General features: G+C 38.6%; 1 protein-coding gene across 5 annotated transcripts in view; it reads right to left on the bottom strand.

Annotated features, from left to right (window-relative positions):
• SCFD2 (sec1 family domain containing 2) overlaps positions 1-17,153 on the bottom strand; it is a 411,092-nt gene that overhangs the window by 238,473 nt on the left and 155,466 nt on the right. For all 5 annotated transcript variants that reach the window (XR_004482531.2, XM_004268274.4, XM_033425442.2 and 2 more), the window contains exon 5: positions 8,025-8,274. Coding sequence is in view for 4 of the 5 variants with exons in the window: in XM_004268274.4 (XP_004268322.1) it covers positions 8,025-8,274 (250 nt within the window). In the remaining variant the exon portion in view is untranslated. The remainder of the gene's footprint in view (positions 1-8,024; positions 8,275-17,153) is intronic.

Here is a 17,153-nt window from a genome sequence, read left to right as displayed (position 1 = left end):
ACACAAGTCTCAGTGTCAGTTCCCTGTGCTGGGAAGCTCTTCTCATGGGGGTGAGTCAGACTTGCTGGCTGGCTTTATTTTCCTAAGTTGTCTTCCTAATATTAAACCCAAAATTGCTTCCCAGCATTTTCCACCCAATAGACAGAGTTCTGTGGGAAGTCTACTTCCACTTATATATGGTATCTTTACAGGATCTATTTGGAAGGAAAACCTATGCTACTTCACTGGTAAACTCATGCCAGATTAAAATGTAAACAAATGTGATTTTTTTTTTCTTTTAGTTAAAAAAAGTCAACAAAGGAGGTCACTAGGTCCTTTCCTTTGCTTTCTGACCGAACTGTAGTATCTAATTTCATCTGCCTAGAGATCTTTCAGATTTCTAGTAAGTATTAGAGATTTAAACGCTTTTCTCTGTAATCAATACCTGAGGCAGTGCCTAGTATAAAGACTGCAACCTGTATGCTGGGTTGTATACTAGATACTAAACTCTAGTATAAAGATGGCAACCTGGAAGCGTACAGGCTGAATTCTGCCCTTCAATAAAATCTCTTTGACTCATGCAGTGTTTTAGAAAATGAGCCAACTTTTTAAATTTGGTTAATTAAGAATATTTAAAAAAAAACCCTCAGATTCCTGATTTCTTGAGAGATTGGCAATATTAGACTCATGCTCTCCTGGAAACAATTAGAGGACCTCCAGTTTGACATAGTCATCACCACTCCCTATTGCCCCCTTTATTAAGACCAACTATCTTTTGCTAATTATCACTGTACTTTCACTGTTGTTTTTCCAAAACCTAACCTACTTTACTTATTTATATTAGTTGCTGGTCCCTGTAAGCATTTGAGTTTGAGACTCCTATTGCAACTCATGATTTCAAACATTTTTAAAGTGTGGGGATATCTTATAATTATGTTTTTGGTATCTGTTACCTAAAAGATACAAAGGAAAAATTCTATAGCTTCAGCAATATCTTTAAATGAATTTCTATTTTATAAATTACAATTATATCTACAAATATTTGTATATTTATATGTGAAGAGTAATACTGAGTATATGGATGAAGCACAAAGCACACACACAGGAGTGAACCTTTTGTTCTAATTCCTAGATTTTCCCAGGGATCCATGAGACAAAGCTTGGGAATCACTGGTCTAGTAAAAAGAATTCTGGACTTGTGCAAAATGAATAAACTGGATAATTGTTGAGAACCTTTCCATTCATAAAACATAATAATATATGCCTTATGAGTTTTTTTTTTTTTTTTTTTTTTTTTTGGTACGCAGGCCTCTCACTGTTGTGGCCTCTCCCGCTGCGGAGCACAGGCTCTGGACGCGCAGGCTCAGCGGCCATGGCTCACGGGCCCAGCCGCTCCGTGGCATGTGGGATCTTTCCAGACCAGGGCATGAACCCGTGTCCCCTGCATCGGCAGGCGGACTCTCAACCACTGCGCCACCAGGGAAGCCCTGCCTTATGAGTCTTTACACCTATTACAAAAACCCAGGCAACTCTGGGACCTCCCCAAAGTGTACCTGGGTTTTACCTAAAGACAAAAGGTTTATTAGGGAGGGAACTGCCATGGAAAAAATGGAAACACAGGGAAAACTGCAACTCTCCTATTTCCAAGTTTATATACAATTTTATATTCTCCGCTCCAAACCATGTTTGAAAAACTAGCAGTATATTTATGAGTAAACTGTCTTAAAGAGAACTCAGCATTATAGATATATTTCATTTGAGCTCAGATATTTGGGGTATAATATTTTAGGCATATAAGTTTATGGGTTCAAACGTACATATTCTTTTCAGATCAAAGGCGATACTGTTTACAAAAGCACTTTGAACACTATAGTATTATCTAGGATTATCAGATATTATAATGCTGCTATTACCTGATATTCCCACCTGACTCCAAATCCTCAGAGCCTTTACTCCACCACTGCCGCCCCCAGGGTTTCTATGCTTAGAGAGAATAATGCCAGATACATAGACATGTTCAATGAATACTGATAAGTTTAAAATATTTGTGCTATAAGTCCAATGATACTAGCACACAATAGTGTGTTTTTTCAGTATATATTGTAAAAGAAAACTAATACTTTAACTGCACCCGGGGCATCACTCCATCTCACAGTATATTATATTGCCTTAGAATTTCCTCTGTCAGGGAAGCCTATAATAATAACTGCAGCAAATTCAAGTTTCTTACATAATGCCCACTCTCACCTTCTTTCTTTTAACAGAACCCTGACTTTGTTCATGACTAATATGTGCCCAGTTAAAAATATTCATCAGATTCTCTGGTAGCCAGAGGTGGTCATGAAACCCAGTTCTAGGCAACGATTACAAGTCTTCTGGGTAGGACTTCCAGAAAGCTATGGTTCCCCTAATATAAAAAAGGGCAGACACCACTAGTATACTCCTTTTACTTTCATCCTTCCTCCCTCCTTGCCTAAAGCAGGGACACAATACATGGAAGAGGAGTGTCCACCTCATGACCATGATGATGAAATATACTGACAGGAAAAAAAGGAAGAAAGGGAGGAAGGAAGGAAGCCAAAAGGAGTGTGAGTTCTGCTGCCTGTCTATTAACTTCTTGCTGAGAAAAAAAATTAATCCCTATTTATTTTTATTTATTATTTAAGCTAATCTTGTAAATTTTCCATTACATATATCCAGGTACAATCCTAATATAATACAGAAATTGATAATCCCAAATTATCAACAGGAAGTAAAATAAGAATCTAATAAATATAAATTACAGTTTCTATGGTATTATCATGCCTCTCTCTTGAACCATGAAGTTCTTAGATATTTTGAATCTTTCATTCCCTAGCATTACACTGAACCTAACTAAACAGATCTAGCTCTTATTGACCTGATCTTTAAAGACACTATAAAAATTCAGGGACATAAGTTAATGAGTAATATAAAAATTGTTTACCAAAAAAATTGTTTTCCAAGAGTTGTGGGTGTCAAAAACCATATGCAAGTTTTGTTTTTCTTTGTTTCCTGATTCCAGAGCCTCCTGACCAACATACCTTAGAGCACTGATTTGCCCTTAATAGTTTACAGGTGTGCCAAGCTGCTGCTTCAGTTCACAGGTCTAGCGGGTAGGGCCTGGAGTGATCAAGCCCCTGCTGCTGCTTGCCCCCGACCACACCAGCCTGTCCACTTACCTCAGTAGACTCTGCAAACATTCTTACTGCCTGTGTGCAAAACAGCGTTAAAAAGGCTGGGAAGCACTGCCCTATATGACAGCTAGATGCCATCAAAATAATAACAGCAATGGAAAAAAAATTACCTATTACAACGCTCTATGGATCAAAAATTAGCTCACACACGTCACATCATTTTATTCTCAGGAAAATCATGAGTGGTCAATAGGGCGCTTATATTTATTATCAAGGTTCAGAGATGGTAATGTGCCCACTAACACACATTGCTAGGAAATGACAGAGCCAGGACTTTTGAATCAAGGATTTCTGCTCTAAGCCTATGCTTTTTCTGACATAGCTCCCTGTATGATGATAGTCCACATTTGCACAGATCTTTGAAATGAGTGTTTTGATTTCATACTCTGAAGAAAGTTCAAATGGTTTTCGTTTGTTTTCTCTTGTGACTGCCATGCAAATACTAACATATATGGAAACTGATACTCTCTTTGAACTTAGCAAGACTGAGAAAGCACAACACTAAATGACACATTTAGGCCGTACCAATTTTCTTTTTACAGCTCCCATCCCTGACACCCTTGTTATTTTGTGTGAGTAGAAAAGAGAGTTTTTGCCCACGACTCTCCCCAAGAGTACCTATTAAAAAGAAAATAATACGTTGCCGTTGACCATGCTTAAGTTTTGCTTTGTTTTGCCGAACACAATTTCTCATTGCCCTTTCCATAAAAGGGAAGAATAGAGAGAAATGAAAGAAACTATCAAAAATAAATTACATTTTTAACATATAAAAGGAAATATGAATTTTAAATATAGGGTAATTATTGTCGAGAGGTATTACTGAAATAAAAGGAATTTAAGTTTGCTACGCCTGTTTTAGAAAGCTAGACAACCAATAGATTTCAGTGACTAGATATAATATTTTAATTTCTTTATAGCAATGGAGAAACAAAGAGGATACATGCACCAAAATAGGAAGGTATGAGGAAACTCCTATAAGTAGCTATTATAGACAGATTCAAAAGCACAAGTAATATCTATAATATTAACCAAATATTAATTCACTGTTCAGAAAGTGAGAATGCATGGCATAAAACAATAAGTTTAAGCAAGCATAAGTTACAGAATACAATATGCAGTGGTTACGGAAGTGAGCCTGTGGCAGGTTTAGAATTCCACGTTTAAAGACATGGGCTCGAGATCCAGAAGGTTCAAATCCTGGTTCTATCACTTAGCAGTTGAATGATGATAACATGCTTAATTTTTAGTACAGAAGAAGTATTGATTTCTTGATTCTATCAACAGTTAAGATTAGTAAAATTATAGCATTATATAAAAAGTAGAATTCTTACACTGATTGCTTATTTTCAATAGTACTTTTAAACTAAATCTCATCAACCACAAAATGTCCACAAGACATAACGTAATTTCTGCCAACCAGTAGCAAGTAAGCTGAGATTATAAACTGGAATAACATAAGTGCAACACTGTGGGCAAGTTCATGGTAAAAGCCAAACTAACCTAGTTCCATGAAAGGCTAAGCACATTTGGAAGACAATTCAATTCTTCCAGTACATATTGCGTATTCCATCCTATTCTACAAAACTGAGTCACCACTGCCTCAATGCTGTCCTATTACTCCTTATCCTGAGATGTAGATTAAACATTCTCTTCAGCAGCTAACTGTAAACATAAACCCTACTTCTCAGGACATGTGACTTTTCAACATACTTAATAAGGGGCATGTCTATACTGGCCAAGTAAAAATCTACCTTCAGAAATCAAGTCCTTTTGGTGGCCACAAGGGTTGATGTGTGTTCCACTGGCAAGCTGACTTATGTCAAGTCTAAGTAGCACATCTTATCCACCCTGTTTGAACTGTACATCCAAATCTAATCTAGGGCATTCTTCACAGAATTAGAACAAAAAGTTTCACAATTTGTATGGAAACACAAAAGACCCCAAATAGCCAAAGCAATCTTGAGAAAGAAAAACAGAGCTGGAGGAATCAAGCTCCTGGACTTCAGACTATACTACAAAGCTACATTAATCAAGACAGTGTGGTACTGGCACAAAAACAGAAATATACATCAATGGTACAGGACAGAAAGCCCAGAGACAAACCCACACACATATGGTCACCTAATTTATGGCAAAGGATGCAAGAACATACAATGGAGAAAAGACAGCCTCTTCAATAAATTGTGCTAGGAAAACTAGACAGTTACATTACAACACTCCCTAACACCATACACAAAAATAAGCTCCAAATGGATTAAAGACCTAAATGTAAGACCGGACACTATAAAACTTTGAGAGGAAAACGTAGGAAAAACACACTTTGATATAAACCACAGCAAGATCTTTTTTGACCCACCTCCTAGAGTAATGAAAATAAAAACAAAAAATGAACAAATGGGACCTAATGAAACTTAAAAGCTTTTGCACAGCAAAGGAAACCATAAACAAGACGAAAAGACAACCCTCAGAGTGGGAGAAAATATTTGCAAACGAAGCAACTGACAAAGGATTAATCTCCAAAATATATAAACAGCTCATGGAGCTCAATATCAAAAAAACTAACAACACAATTAAAAAATGGGCAGAAGATCTAAATAGACATTTCACCAAAGAAGACATACAGATGGCCAAGAGGCATGTGAAAAGATGCTCAATATCACTAATTATTAGAGAAATGCAAATCAAAACTACCATGAGGTATCACCTCAAACTGGTCAAAATGGCCATTATCAAAACATCTAGAAACAATAAATGCTGGAGAGAGTGTGATGAAAAGGGAACCCTTCTGCACTGCTGATGGGAATGTAAATTGATACAGCCACTATGGAGAACAGTATGGAGGTTCCTTAAAAAACTAAAAATACAACCACCATATGACCCAGCAATCCCATCATTGGGTATATACCCTGAGAAAACCATAATTCAAAAAGAGACATGTACCACAATGTTCACAGTAGCACTATTTACAATAGCCAGGACAGGAAGCAACCTAAATGTCCATCAACAGATGAATGGATAAAGAAGATGTGGCACATATATACAATGGAATATTACTCAGCCATAAAAACAGTATTGTGAATCAATTATACTCCAGTAAAGATGTATAAAAAATAAAAAAAAACCCAAAGCTAATCTAGGTAGGAATATATACTTTGTATTATAAAATAAGATGTCTCCAAAATTTAAAGATACACTAAAATTTCCACAAATTCGTATTTTTTTTACCTTCAGCTGCTAACTTTACAAATTTTCCTAATATAAACATGAATGTACAGAAGTGTTTTTAAACGTGAAATCACATTTAAAAGCAAGAAAATGCAATATCCTGAGCAATCATAAAACAGAGAAACCAATAAAGAATGAAATTCTGGGTCAATAAACACCTTGAGCGAGTATCGAATGAACACTGACTGCTTGACCTCAATTCTCAAAATAATACAGTAACACACTAACGCTGCAGAAAGCTATCCAAACACCCTCGTTAGAACACACCATCTTTGTTGTCTGTTTCTGGAATTATGTGTGTTAAGAAAAACTTCCAATTATACTCTCCTAGTGTTCAAATTGACTTTGAATCAAATCACTGTTCTAAGCTGTATATAAACCATATTAAGTCTTTCTAAGTCAATATGCATTTATAGCCAAACACACACGTGAAATCACACTCAGTTCTGTACCCTAATGAAATGGGAACAACTCCCACAAGTTTTCCTTAGGTAGATTTTAAGTTGGCAAGCAGGTTCTGTACTGGGCAAGGAAACGTTTCATTTCTGTGGGAAGTTCATTCGGTTTCCACCTTGTCATGGTTTCGTTTTCCATGACCAGACACAGGAAAGGTCAGCATTGGGCACAAAGGAAAGCACACATGCACGGGATGCTCAGGTGGACAGAGACACAGCCCGCTTCTGAGAAAGCTGGGCCCCGCCCCCCAGGGAGGCAGGACAGGAGACAGGAGGAAAAGTCAGATGATATGTAACCTCCCTCAGCTGAGCCTTCCCCAGTGGAGAGGTCTACATGCACCCACACACACATATCCATGAATGAACGGCAACCTGGTATGTTTTTAAAGTATTTACGTTTTACATGTAAGTTTTAATAACTTCTCACTCTCAAACAGGCCCAGGCTCAATCCACGCTACTAGCAATAAGCTTTACACAAAATATAAAGAATATTGAATTTGATATGAAACAACACAAATGAATATCTCCGCAAGTTATACCACAGTTCTTACTAGAAGTGAAAATGGTTAGATTTTAGGATATTTAATTAGGTACTTCCCCCAAATCAACAGCCTACTTTACTGGGATGTTTGGGGATTATTTTGGATAGTACCAATTAATTCAGATTCAAGATGAAATATGAGAAGTCAAAATATGAAACTGTTCTTGAAAATGGCAATTTTCATCCTATAACATTGTACAACATCTTAGGGAAACAGGTTTTTTGTTTTTGTTTTTAAGTTTGAAATGACAATCTCAAAGAGCATATGTCAACAGAAATCCTTTGAATAGGATGGATGCACGTCATTTTATTTTTCCTTAAAGATATTACACCCTGTGAGTATTTTGCTATTTTAACAAGGCTTAGGCTCTAAGAATATGAATACTGACAAGCAGCTAGAAGGCCATTTCCCTACCACAACTGGAATAAAAAAAAAAAAACCTACAACAAAAACCTCTAATCCGAAAGGCTGGCTAGCATTCATCAGGCCTCATGAAATTCGGAACAACTCCAATGAAGATGGTTACATCCTATTTCCAAATGCCTTTATTTTTAAATGTTTTCGGTATCAGTGATGTTTATGTCCTCTATTTTTGTTAAACACTCACCTGTGATTTTTTGCAGCAAAGGTGACAATTCAGACTCCTCACAAAAGACTTGAGCCAACGCTTTCTTCACTTTTTCTTCACCTTCACCCAGGTCTTTGTCCACTGAGAACTCTCCACTGACAGAATAAATATATATCAGGAGGACCAGCAGCTCTTCGGGGCTGTAGTCATCATTAGTCCTCTGGTTCGAAGGCTTAATCATGGGAAGCAGCTGATTTAACACAACAGACATTGTCGACTCCCCAATGCTCTGAAATAAAAGGGGGGAATAGGCACATGTCAGTCTTGTACAGATGTAATTTATGCACTACATCAGCCCAAAGATAGCTTGCAAACAAGTCTGTGATGTTCACTGACTAGATTGCTTTTTATTTGTATGTTTCTTGTCCTGGAGAGAATACTGCAAGCAATTTGGCATTAGAGCTGTTGTTTTGAAAGATCTAGTTCATAAAATGGCTGGTCAAGTTGCATACCCTTTTCTATTATCTTACATATTGCTTAAAGAAATAAGAGCTATGTGTTTTAAAAATAAAAGTGTACGTAGTTCAGATGCTAGAAATTTTAAATAAAAATATTTGTAACATAATATGATTAAAAATAAAAACATGCCAGCACCTATATGCTGACATTCCTTCAGAGGAATTACTTTAGATTTTATAGCATATTCTTTTAATATTCTTTAAGGTGGCAAATATTAGTCAGAATAGATTTTCATTTTATAACAATGAAAAGTCATTTCTGCTAAATCTGGTCAAACTGGGTAATGACATTTCAGGATATCTTTGGGTTAGTCTGAAGATAATTCACATTTAAAGTTTTAAAAAAAATGTGCTTTTAGATATTCCACCAATTTCCTGAGTGATATTTAGCAGAGAATTTCAAAATTCCTTTCATGTGATAACAGCATTGCATTACTGAGTTAGCTGCATAACTTCCAATGCACTATGCACATTTCTAGTACAAATTCTGAGGTTTTTGGTGAATAGATAAATCCCCATTTTAAACAATGTGATTTAATTCTACTTATAATCTAAAATAACCCTGTAAAATAAAACTCAACTATTTGTATTTATATTAAAATCAGGGGCCAAATGATCACGAGTTACAACTTTCATGTTATTCATTCAGAAGCATTCACTGAGCATCTGCTATGTTCCAGGTACTACTCTGGGTCTGGGGAAGACAGCAGTGAACGAAACAAATCCTCTGCTATCACAGAGCTTACATTCTAATGGGGGAAAACAGACAATTTAAAGCTAAGGAAGTAAAACATATAGTATTTTAAATGGTGGTAAGAGCTACTGAGAAAAATAAAGCAGAAATGAAAGATGGGACTTAAGGGTGTGTTTATGTCAGTAAATATGCACTATTATATTTTTTAGACCATAGTCTTTTATTTATTTGTTTGTTTGTTTGTTTATTTATTTATCTATTTTTGGCTGCGTTGGGTCTTCGTTGCTGCGCGTGGGCTTTCTCTAGTTGTGGTGAGCGGGCGCTACTCTTCCCTGCGGTGCACGGGCTTCTCATTGTGGTGGCGTCTCTTGTTGCAGAGCACAGGCTCTAGGTGCATGGGCTTCAGTGGTTGCAGCACATGGGCTCAGTAGTTGTGGCACGCTGACTCTAGGGCACACAGGCTTCAGTAGTTGTGGCCACGGGCTCAGTAGTTGTGGCTCGTGGGCTCTAGAACACAGGCTCAGTAGTCGTGGCGCAGGGGCTTCGTTGCTCTGTGGCATGTGGGATCTTCCCGGACCAGGGATTGAACCCACGTCCCCTGCATTGGCAGGCGGATTCTTAACCACTGCGTCATCAGGGAAGTCCCTGCACTATTTTAAAGAGGAAAAGCCGTGTTAAGAAGGGAGTATTGGAATAAAGAAAGACCTACAGAAACTCTCTCTCTCTGAATGAAGTTGATGGCAAGCAGCTGAATGTGGTTCTGTATTGGGACGACTACCCAAAATGAGCTTTTCAAGTCATTTCCACACCTGGGAAAGTCTGGACATATCATCTCAAGGTTAAGGTTCATAATTACATTTTTTGGTACATGGGAAACAGCTGTTACCATTTATTTCAACTAAAAATCCTGGATGTTCACAATGTACCAAACAAAACTAAAATGGAATGACTAAAGTACAAATGGAAAAGAACAGAATGGAGATTTTAACTGTTATGTGGTGACAAGACATGGTTTATCAAGTATAAACATACCCACTTCTCAAAGGAAATGGCTGAAAGGTTTGAAGGCATCCTAGGACTGTCCTGTAGCCTCAGGAGTCTCTTGGGAGGAACTTTCAAGTGTTTGTTCTTCACTTTAAAAGCTGCCCGAAAGCAATTTAAAAGAAAGGAGCTGTGTGGCTGGCCTGTTAAAAGAAGGGCCATGCGGGCTGCAGCTTTCGCTTTTTATTTTTTACTCTATCACCAACTCCTTGGATGACATTAAACAGATTCTTTCATTGCTTTATATCCCATTTCTAAAAAGCAGGTGTATACATCAAGTATCTGTCCTATAGGAACCCTGTGATTCTCTCCCCAGAGCAAAAATATACATTTTTTTGCGATAGTTATAAAAAGTAAAACAGGGCAGGGTAATCATCATAGTCATTTAAGTAGATTCACTCACTAACATCTGGCCATCAGAGCATCATTTTCAAGTTGTTGATCTGTCACTGGAGAGCAAAATCCCTCCTCAGTGACACTGCAGCGGACTTCCATTGGCTAGCTCGTACCTCTGCACACCAATTTCTAAAATTACACTTTAATCTGCTTCATGCATCCGAAGAAGTTAATAACTGAGCTGAATACAAAGCCAAGAATACTGATTAGTCTTAAAGAGGCATTAGATATTGTGGAAATAAAGAGATTCCGTTTCAAAAAGCCAGATTCCAATCTTGACTGTTCCACTAGCTAGTATTTTAACCTCTTTGGATCTCAGTAAACTTCTTAGGATGTCTTCATCTCTAAAATTACATGATCGGACTAGAGGGTGACTGAGTTCTTAAGTCATAGTTACGCTAAGATCTCCATTTTTACTTTCCTCTCCCCCATCTTAAAAAATTACCATTGGTGGTAGAAGGCAGTGAATCTCGCTGTTCGCTACACAGCAAAATATAACAATAAATACTTGAAAAAGAAAAGCCTTCCTATAGAAAGAAATGTAGATGCAGAAATATTGTAGATATGTGTGTAACATGGGCTGATATACATTCACGTATTTCCTAACTCTGTCCACTGAGAAGATGTAGAAGTAGTTACATCCCAGTAGCAATGAGCACTCCAGTGGTCAGATCTTAGTTTCTAATATCATTCTCCAAAAATAGGAACCAGAGATCCTTGGAGAAATGGCTGATTCTAGTGATGGGGCGGGGAAAATACAAGAAGAACCTGGAATATCTTGTAGTGCCAGAAAGTAAGGAAGTCCTTAGAAAACAAACAAATGGGGGCATGTCAAAACGACACAAGAGACAACTGGGAGATCTCCCAGTGGTCAAAGCTGGAATGATTTGCACAAGAGAATAATTAAAGTAGTAGTAGTAATGGATTATAACCCAAAGTATAAAATAAATATGCATCACTCCACACTGGTAATGAATAAGTGGTTGCATTAATTAATGTAGGAGAAGAGAAATATTCCTTAACAGAAGAATTCCAAATAACTTACCTACATAAGCTACTTCTCCTCCTGGAGACAGAACTTAATCGCCCCACATCTTAAGTGTGAGCTGAACATGGTGACTTGCTTTTAAAAAACTGTGTATGGAAAGGGGAGGGAGGAGTGACTTTACCTTAGTCAGAGGATCAAGGTTCACATCACCAGTGATAAGTCACATTGATATCACCTGTCCCAAATATGATGTGATGAGATTGGCACTTTACTTTTGCAGTATTCTTCTCCCAAGCCCATAACCCCATGACAAAAACATCAAATAAATCCTAATTGAGGGACATTCTACAAAATGCCTGACCAGCACTCCCTCAAAACCATCAAGGTCATGAAAAATAAGGAAAAAATGAAAAACTATCACACACCAGATGAGACTAAGGAAACATAATGACTAAATGTAATGTGATATCCTGGATGGGATCCTGGAACACACAAAGGACATTAAGAGAAAAACTAGTGAAATCAGACTGAAGTCTGGAGTTTATAATTAATAATAATGTACCATGTTGGTTTCTTAGTTTTGACAAATGATTGAGGATACACAATAGTGTAAGATTTTAACAGTAGGGTGAGGGGTATACAGAAATTCTCTGTATTATCTTGGCAAGTTTTCTATAAATCTAAAGCTATTCTAAAATAAAACATTTATTGGAAAGGGAAGAAGAAGGGGAGGGGAGGAAGGGAAGACAGTAAGAGACAAAGCCACGTACATTTTGATCTCTTTTCTGTCAGACTGAAAATTCCAAGACAAATGATTTCAGCTCAGTATGAGGAAGAACTCCTACAACCAGAGCCAAGGTAAGAGACTGACTCAGGAAGCAATGAACTTCCCATCAAAGCAAAGCGAAGCAGGGTGATCTGGCAAGGATGAAGCAGAGAGAATCCCATGACACCTTGGCTTAGAAGGTGAACTAGACCTTCCTAGTGCTATCCATAAAAGCATGACTCCAGACTCGATGCATACCCATCTTCTGATCTTCTCTGCTCTTAGAATGAAACCTCAACAAGAAGGAAAGGAAACATCCTGGATGAAACTTCCTAGACTGAAACTTTTTTAAAGGTAAAAGAAAGAATCTGAGGTGGATTAAAAATGAGGAGATGGGAGTAAGATTTTATGCCTGGGTTTGAATTCTGGCTGTACCACTTATTAGCTGTATGACCTTGGGTAAGTCTCAGTTTTCTCATCTATATAAAATGGAAAGAGTATCACAAAGGCCTGAATATCAAGCAGTCCCAAGCCACAGGCATTTTCTTTCTTTTTTTTTTTTTTTGTGGTACGCGGGCCTCTCACTGTTGTGGCCTCTCCCGTTGCGGAGCACAGGCTCTGGATGCGCAAGCTCAGCGGCCATGGCTCACCAGCCCAGCCGCTCCGCGGCATGTGGGTTCTTCCCAGACCGGGGCACGAACCCGTGTCCCCTGCATCAGCAGGCGGACTCTCAACCACTGCGCCACCAGGGAAGCCCGCCACAGGCATTTTCATAATACTGGGACGATTGCTTAAACTACTTTGTGGTTTAAAATAGAGTAACCCCACAATGGGACAGTCTTTGTAAGGACTCAAACATAAGGGGAGGCCCTCTTTTCTGAGGGTTAATTTTAAGGAAAGTACTTTCCCTTACATTTGAGGATACACAATAATAGTTCTTGTTTCATAACGTTATTCTAAAGATTTAATAATAGGAGTCACAAAGCACAGTGCCTGGCCCATAGTCCCTGATAACTACTAACTATTACTATTGGGTTGGCCAAAAGGTTCGTTCGTTTTTTCCACAAGATGGCTCTAGTAGCACTTAGTTGTCTTTAACTTCATTCGAAACAATTTGGTTAGACTGTATGTGACAGCTGTCATATCAGCACACATTTAAAAAAGACATCAAATTTGGTGAATTTTTGTGTAGCCATTTTGATATTGAAGATGGAAGAAAAAAGCAACATTTTCGGCACATTACGTTTTATTATTTCAGGAAAGGTAAAAACGCAACTGAAATACAAAAAAAGATTTGTGCAGCACATGGAGAAGGTGCTGTGACTGATCGAACGTGTCAAAAGTGGTTTGCAAAGTTTTGTGCTGGAGATTTCTCGGTGGACAATGCTCCACAGTCGGGTAGACCAGTTGAAGCTGATAGCGATCAAATCAAGACATTAATTGAAAACAATCAACATCAGACCACACGGGAGATAGCCGACATATTCTAAATACCCAAATCAAGCGCTGAAAATCATTTGCACCAGCTTGGTTATGTTAATTGCCTTGATGTTTGGGTTCCACGTAAGTTCAGCGCAGGAAACCTTCTTGACCCTATTTCCACATGAGATTCTCTACTTAAACATAACAAAAACATTCCATTTTTAAAACAAATTATGACAGGCGATGGAAAGTGGATAACGTACAATAATGTGGAACGGAAGAGATCGTGGGGCAAGTGAAATGAACCACCACCAACCACACCAAAGGCCGGTCTTCATCCAAAGAAAGTGATGTTGTGTATATGGTGGGATTGGAAGGGAGTCCTCTATTATGAGCTCCTTCCGGAAAACCAAACAAATAATTCCAACAAGTACTGCTCCCAATTAGACCAACTGAAAGCAGCACTCAGTGAAAAGCGTCCAGAATTAGTCAAGAGAAAACTCATAATCTTCCGTCAGGATAACGCAAGACCTCATGTTTCTTTGATGACCAGGCAAAAACTGTTACAGCTTGTCTGGGAAGTTCTGATTCTTCCACCGTGTTCGCCAGACATTGAACCTTTGGACTTCCATTTATTTAGGTCTTTACAAAATTCTCTTAATGCAAAAAAATTCAATTACCTGGGAGACTGTAAAAGGCACCTGGAACAGTTCTTTGCTCAAAAAGATAAAAAGTTTTGGGAAGATGGAATTAGGAAGTTGCCTGAAAAATAGCAGAAGGTCGTGGAACAAAAGGGTGAATACGTTGTTCAATAAAGCTCTTAGTGAAAATGAGTCTTTTATTTTTACTTAAAAACCGAAGGCACTTTTTGATCAACCCAATACTACACAACTACTACTACTATTGCCTACTACCCCACTGACTCCCTTCTTACCCAGCAGAAGTGATTAAGATGCTTGGTAAGAGAATGAAATATCTTCCAGGAATAAGAAGTTAGCAGTCTCAAAGGAGGCAGGAGCAGCCTACAAATACTGGATGTGTAACCACATCTTGGAACTTAACTGCAAAGTTAGTCAAAGGTTAAAGGCAATATAAACATTATTAAACACTGCCATTAAAAAAGCACACACAGAGTAAACCACAACCAAAGGGAAAAAAATGGCTTCTTTATAAAGTACCAGGGATTAAATTTCTCATTCATTTTGATATAAATGGGCTTACTAGTAGGAGGTGGAAGACTGGAGCTGTGTCTGGAATGACAAAAACTTTTTTTTTTTAATTCTGCAGACTGGGACTTCTGTTATTTTTGAATGAATCCCCAGTAACTCCATACAAAAGGCCCTCTGTAAAATGCATGTTGTGTTTAGAAAAGCCAACTTTGGGGCTGAATTAAGACACCTCTGCAAAGTCAGAGTCGGTCTCTGTGCTGGCGACCTCTGCAGGCATGAGGTGCAAAGGGGCCATATGCAGTGTGGCTGCAGAGCAGGCCTGCGGCTCCACACCTGTTCCTCTGGAATGCAGAGCCTGCAGACACTTAGGGGAACTCTAAGCCACTCCAAAGTGCTGCTCTGCAGAGAACCCATCTCTACAATTCCTCCAAGCTTCCGCTCAGTTAGCGGGTGCGGGCTCAAGGGATGCTGCCAGGGAGTGCCTAAGGCCCTTCTGCCCCAAATATCACTTGTGTTAATGGCCTTTGCCATTCTTGCATTAATACTTGCTACAAGGCCTTAAATTCCCATAAGTAAAGCCACTCTGCTTCTTTGGGGAATGGGCTTTACATGTGCCAGGGAAAATGCAAAAATGTAACTTGGTGGGTATAAAGATAATTAATTGCTGCTCTCATGCATTCATCAACAAATATTTATTGTGCACATACTACGTGCCAGACACAAGATTCAATGAACTTACAGGAGAGTGGGGATAGGAACAAACAGTCATGATGATGCAGTAAATAAGTGCTTTAGTAGAGGTATTCATTTACTTTGGAAATAGAGCAGAGCAACACCTAAATCCTCGAAGAGGTGGTACCTCAATTGAGTCTTAAACAATCAACATCTAATATCAGGGAGGAGCAAAGCTCTGAGAAATGAGTGATGGGATAGGATCCTTCATTCCTTCCTTCAACAACTATTTAGTGCACACTTACTAAGTGTGTGGTAGGCAGAATAACACCCCCTCAAAGAGACCTACACTCTTGTCCCCAGAACCATAAACATGTTATATTATATGACCAAAGGGACTTTGCAGATGTGATTAAAGTTACAGAACTTGAGATGGGGAGATTATCCTGCATTATCTGGGTGGGCCCAATCTAGTCACATGGGTCCTTAAAGTAGAGAACCTTTCCTGGCTGTGGTCAGAGAGAGACGCAATGATGAAAGGTCAGAGAGAAGCACAGTGTATGTTTTAAAGATGGAGGAAGGGAGACATGACCCAAGGAATGCAGGGGGCCTCCAGAAGCTGGAAAAGGCAAAGAAACAGATGTTCCCTTAGAGCCTCCAGAAAGGAATGCAGTGCTGCCGTCACCTTCATTTTAGTCCAGTGAGACCAGTGTTGGACTTCTGAGCTACACAATTATAATGTAGTAAATTTCTGTTGTTCTAAGCCACTAAGTTTGTGGTGATTTGTTACAGCAGCAATAGAAAATTGATGCAAGTGGTTTATGTGAGATGGGGCATGTGAAGCTCTGCATCAGGCCCATAGCCCAGTCAGAGAACCTGGTAAAAAGTAGGGGTCCATAAATACCTGACCAATGACTAAACAAACAAGCAAGAGCAAGCAAGAATTGGTTCCTGGGTGGTACGTATTCCATCCGTGCCACTAGGGAACCAATGAGTGCCTTCAGGGTTGTCATAGAAAAGGAAGGCACAGAGACACACCAAATTTAAAATTTGCTACTTAATAATTTGCTCCCTAATTGGCTACTTAAATTTGCCTAGAATTAGTCCAAAATCATGCAATTGCATAAGCCAATATTTAACAGGCCCAGGATAATCATATAGGACAGTGAGTTTCAAAGTGTGAGCCACAGAACTGAGATCCCAGAGACCTTTTCAAGAGGTCCATAAGGTCAAAACTATTTTTATAAAAATATTAAGGCTTCCAACACCTGTTCTCCTCAAGATTGAGGACTATCAAAGAAAAGGGGGGATCACAACTGAGCAGGAGGTCCCTCGGGTACAAATTCTTTCCACATCCCCCGTTTCTTGTTTGTAGGAAATAGGCTTCATTCAGCCTCCTTGACCTTCCCTGAGTTCCAAACGGCGGATTCAAAGAATTACTAATTAGGGAAGGGAGGGAATACAGAAACAAGGGAGAAGCAGTCAACAAACAATAGTGCAGC

The sequence above is a fragment of the Orcinus orca genome, chromosome 4 (assembly GCF_937001465.1).
Source record: "Orcinus orca chromosome 4, mOrcOrc1.1, whole genome shotgun sequence".
Lineage (NCBI taxonomy): Eukaryota > Metazoa > Chordata > Mammalia > Artiodactyla > Delphinidae > Orcinus > Orcinus orca.
This window is presented reverse-complemented; position numbering and strand designations above follow the sequence as displayed.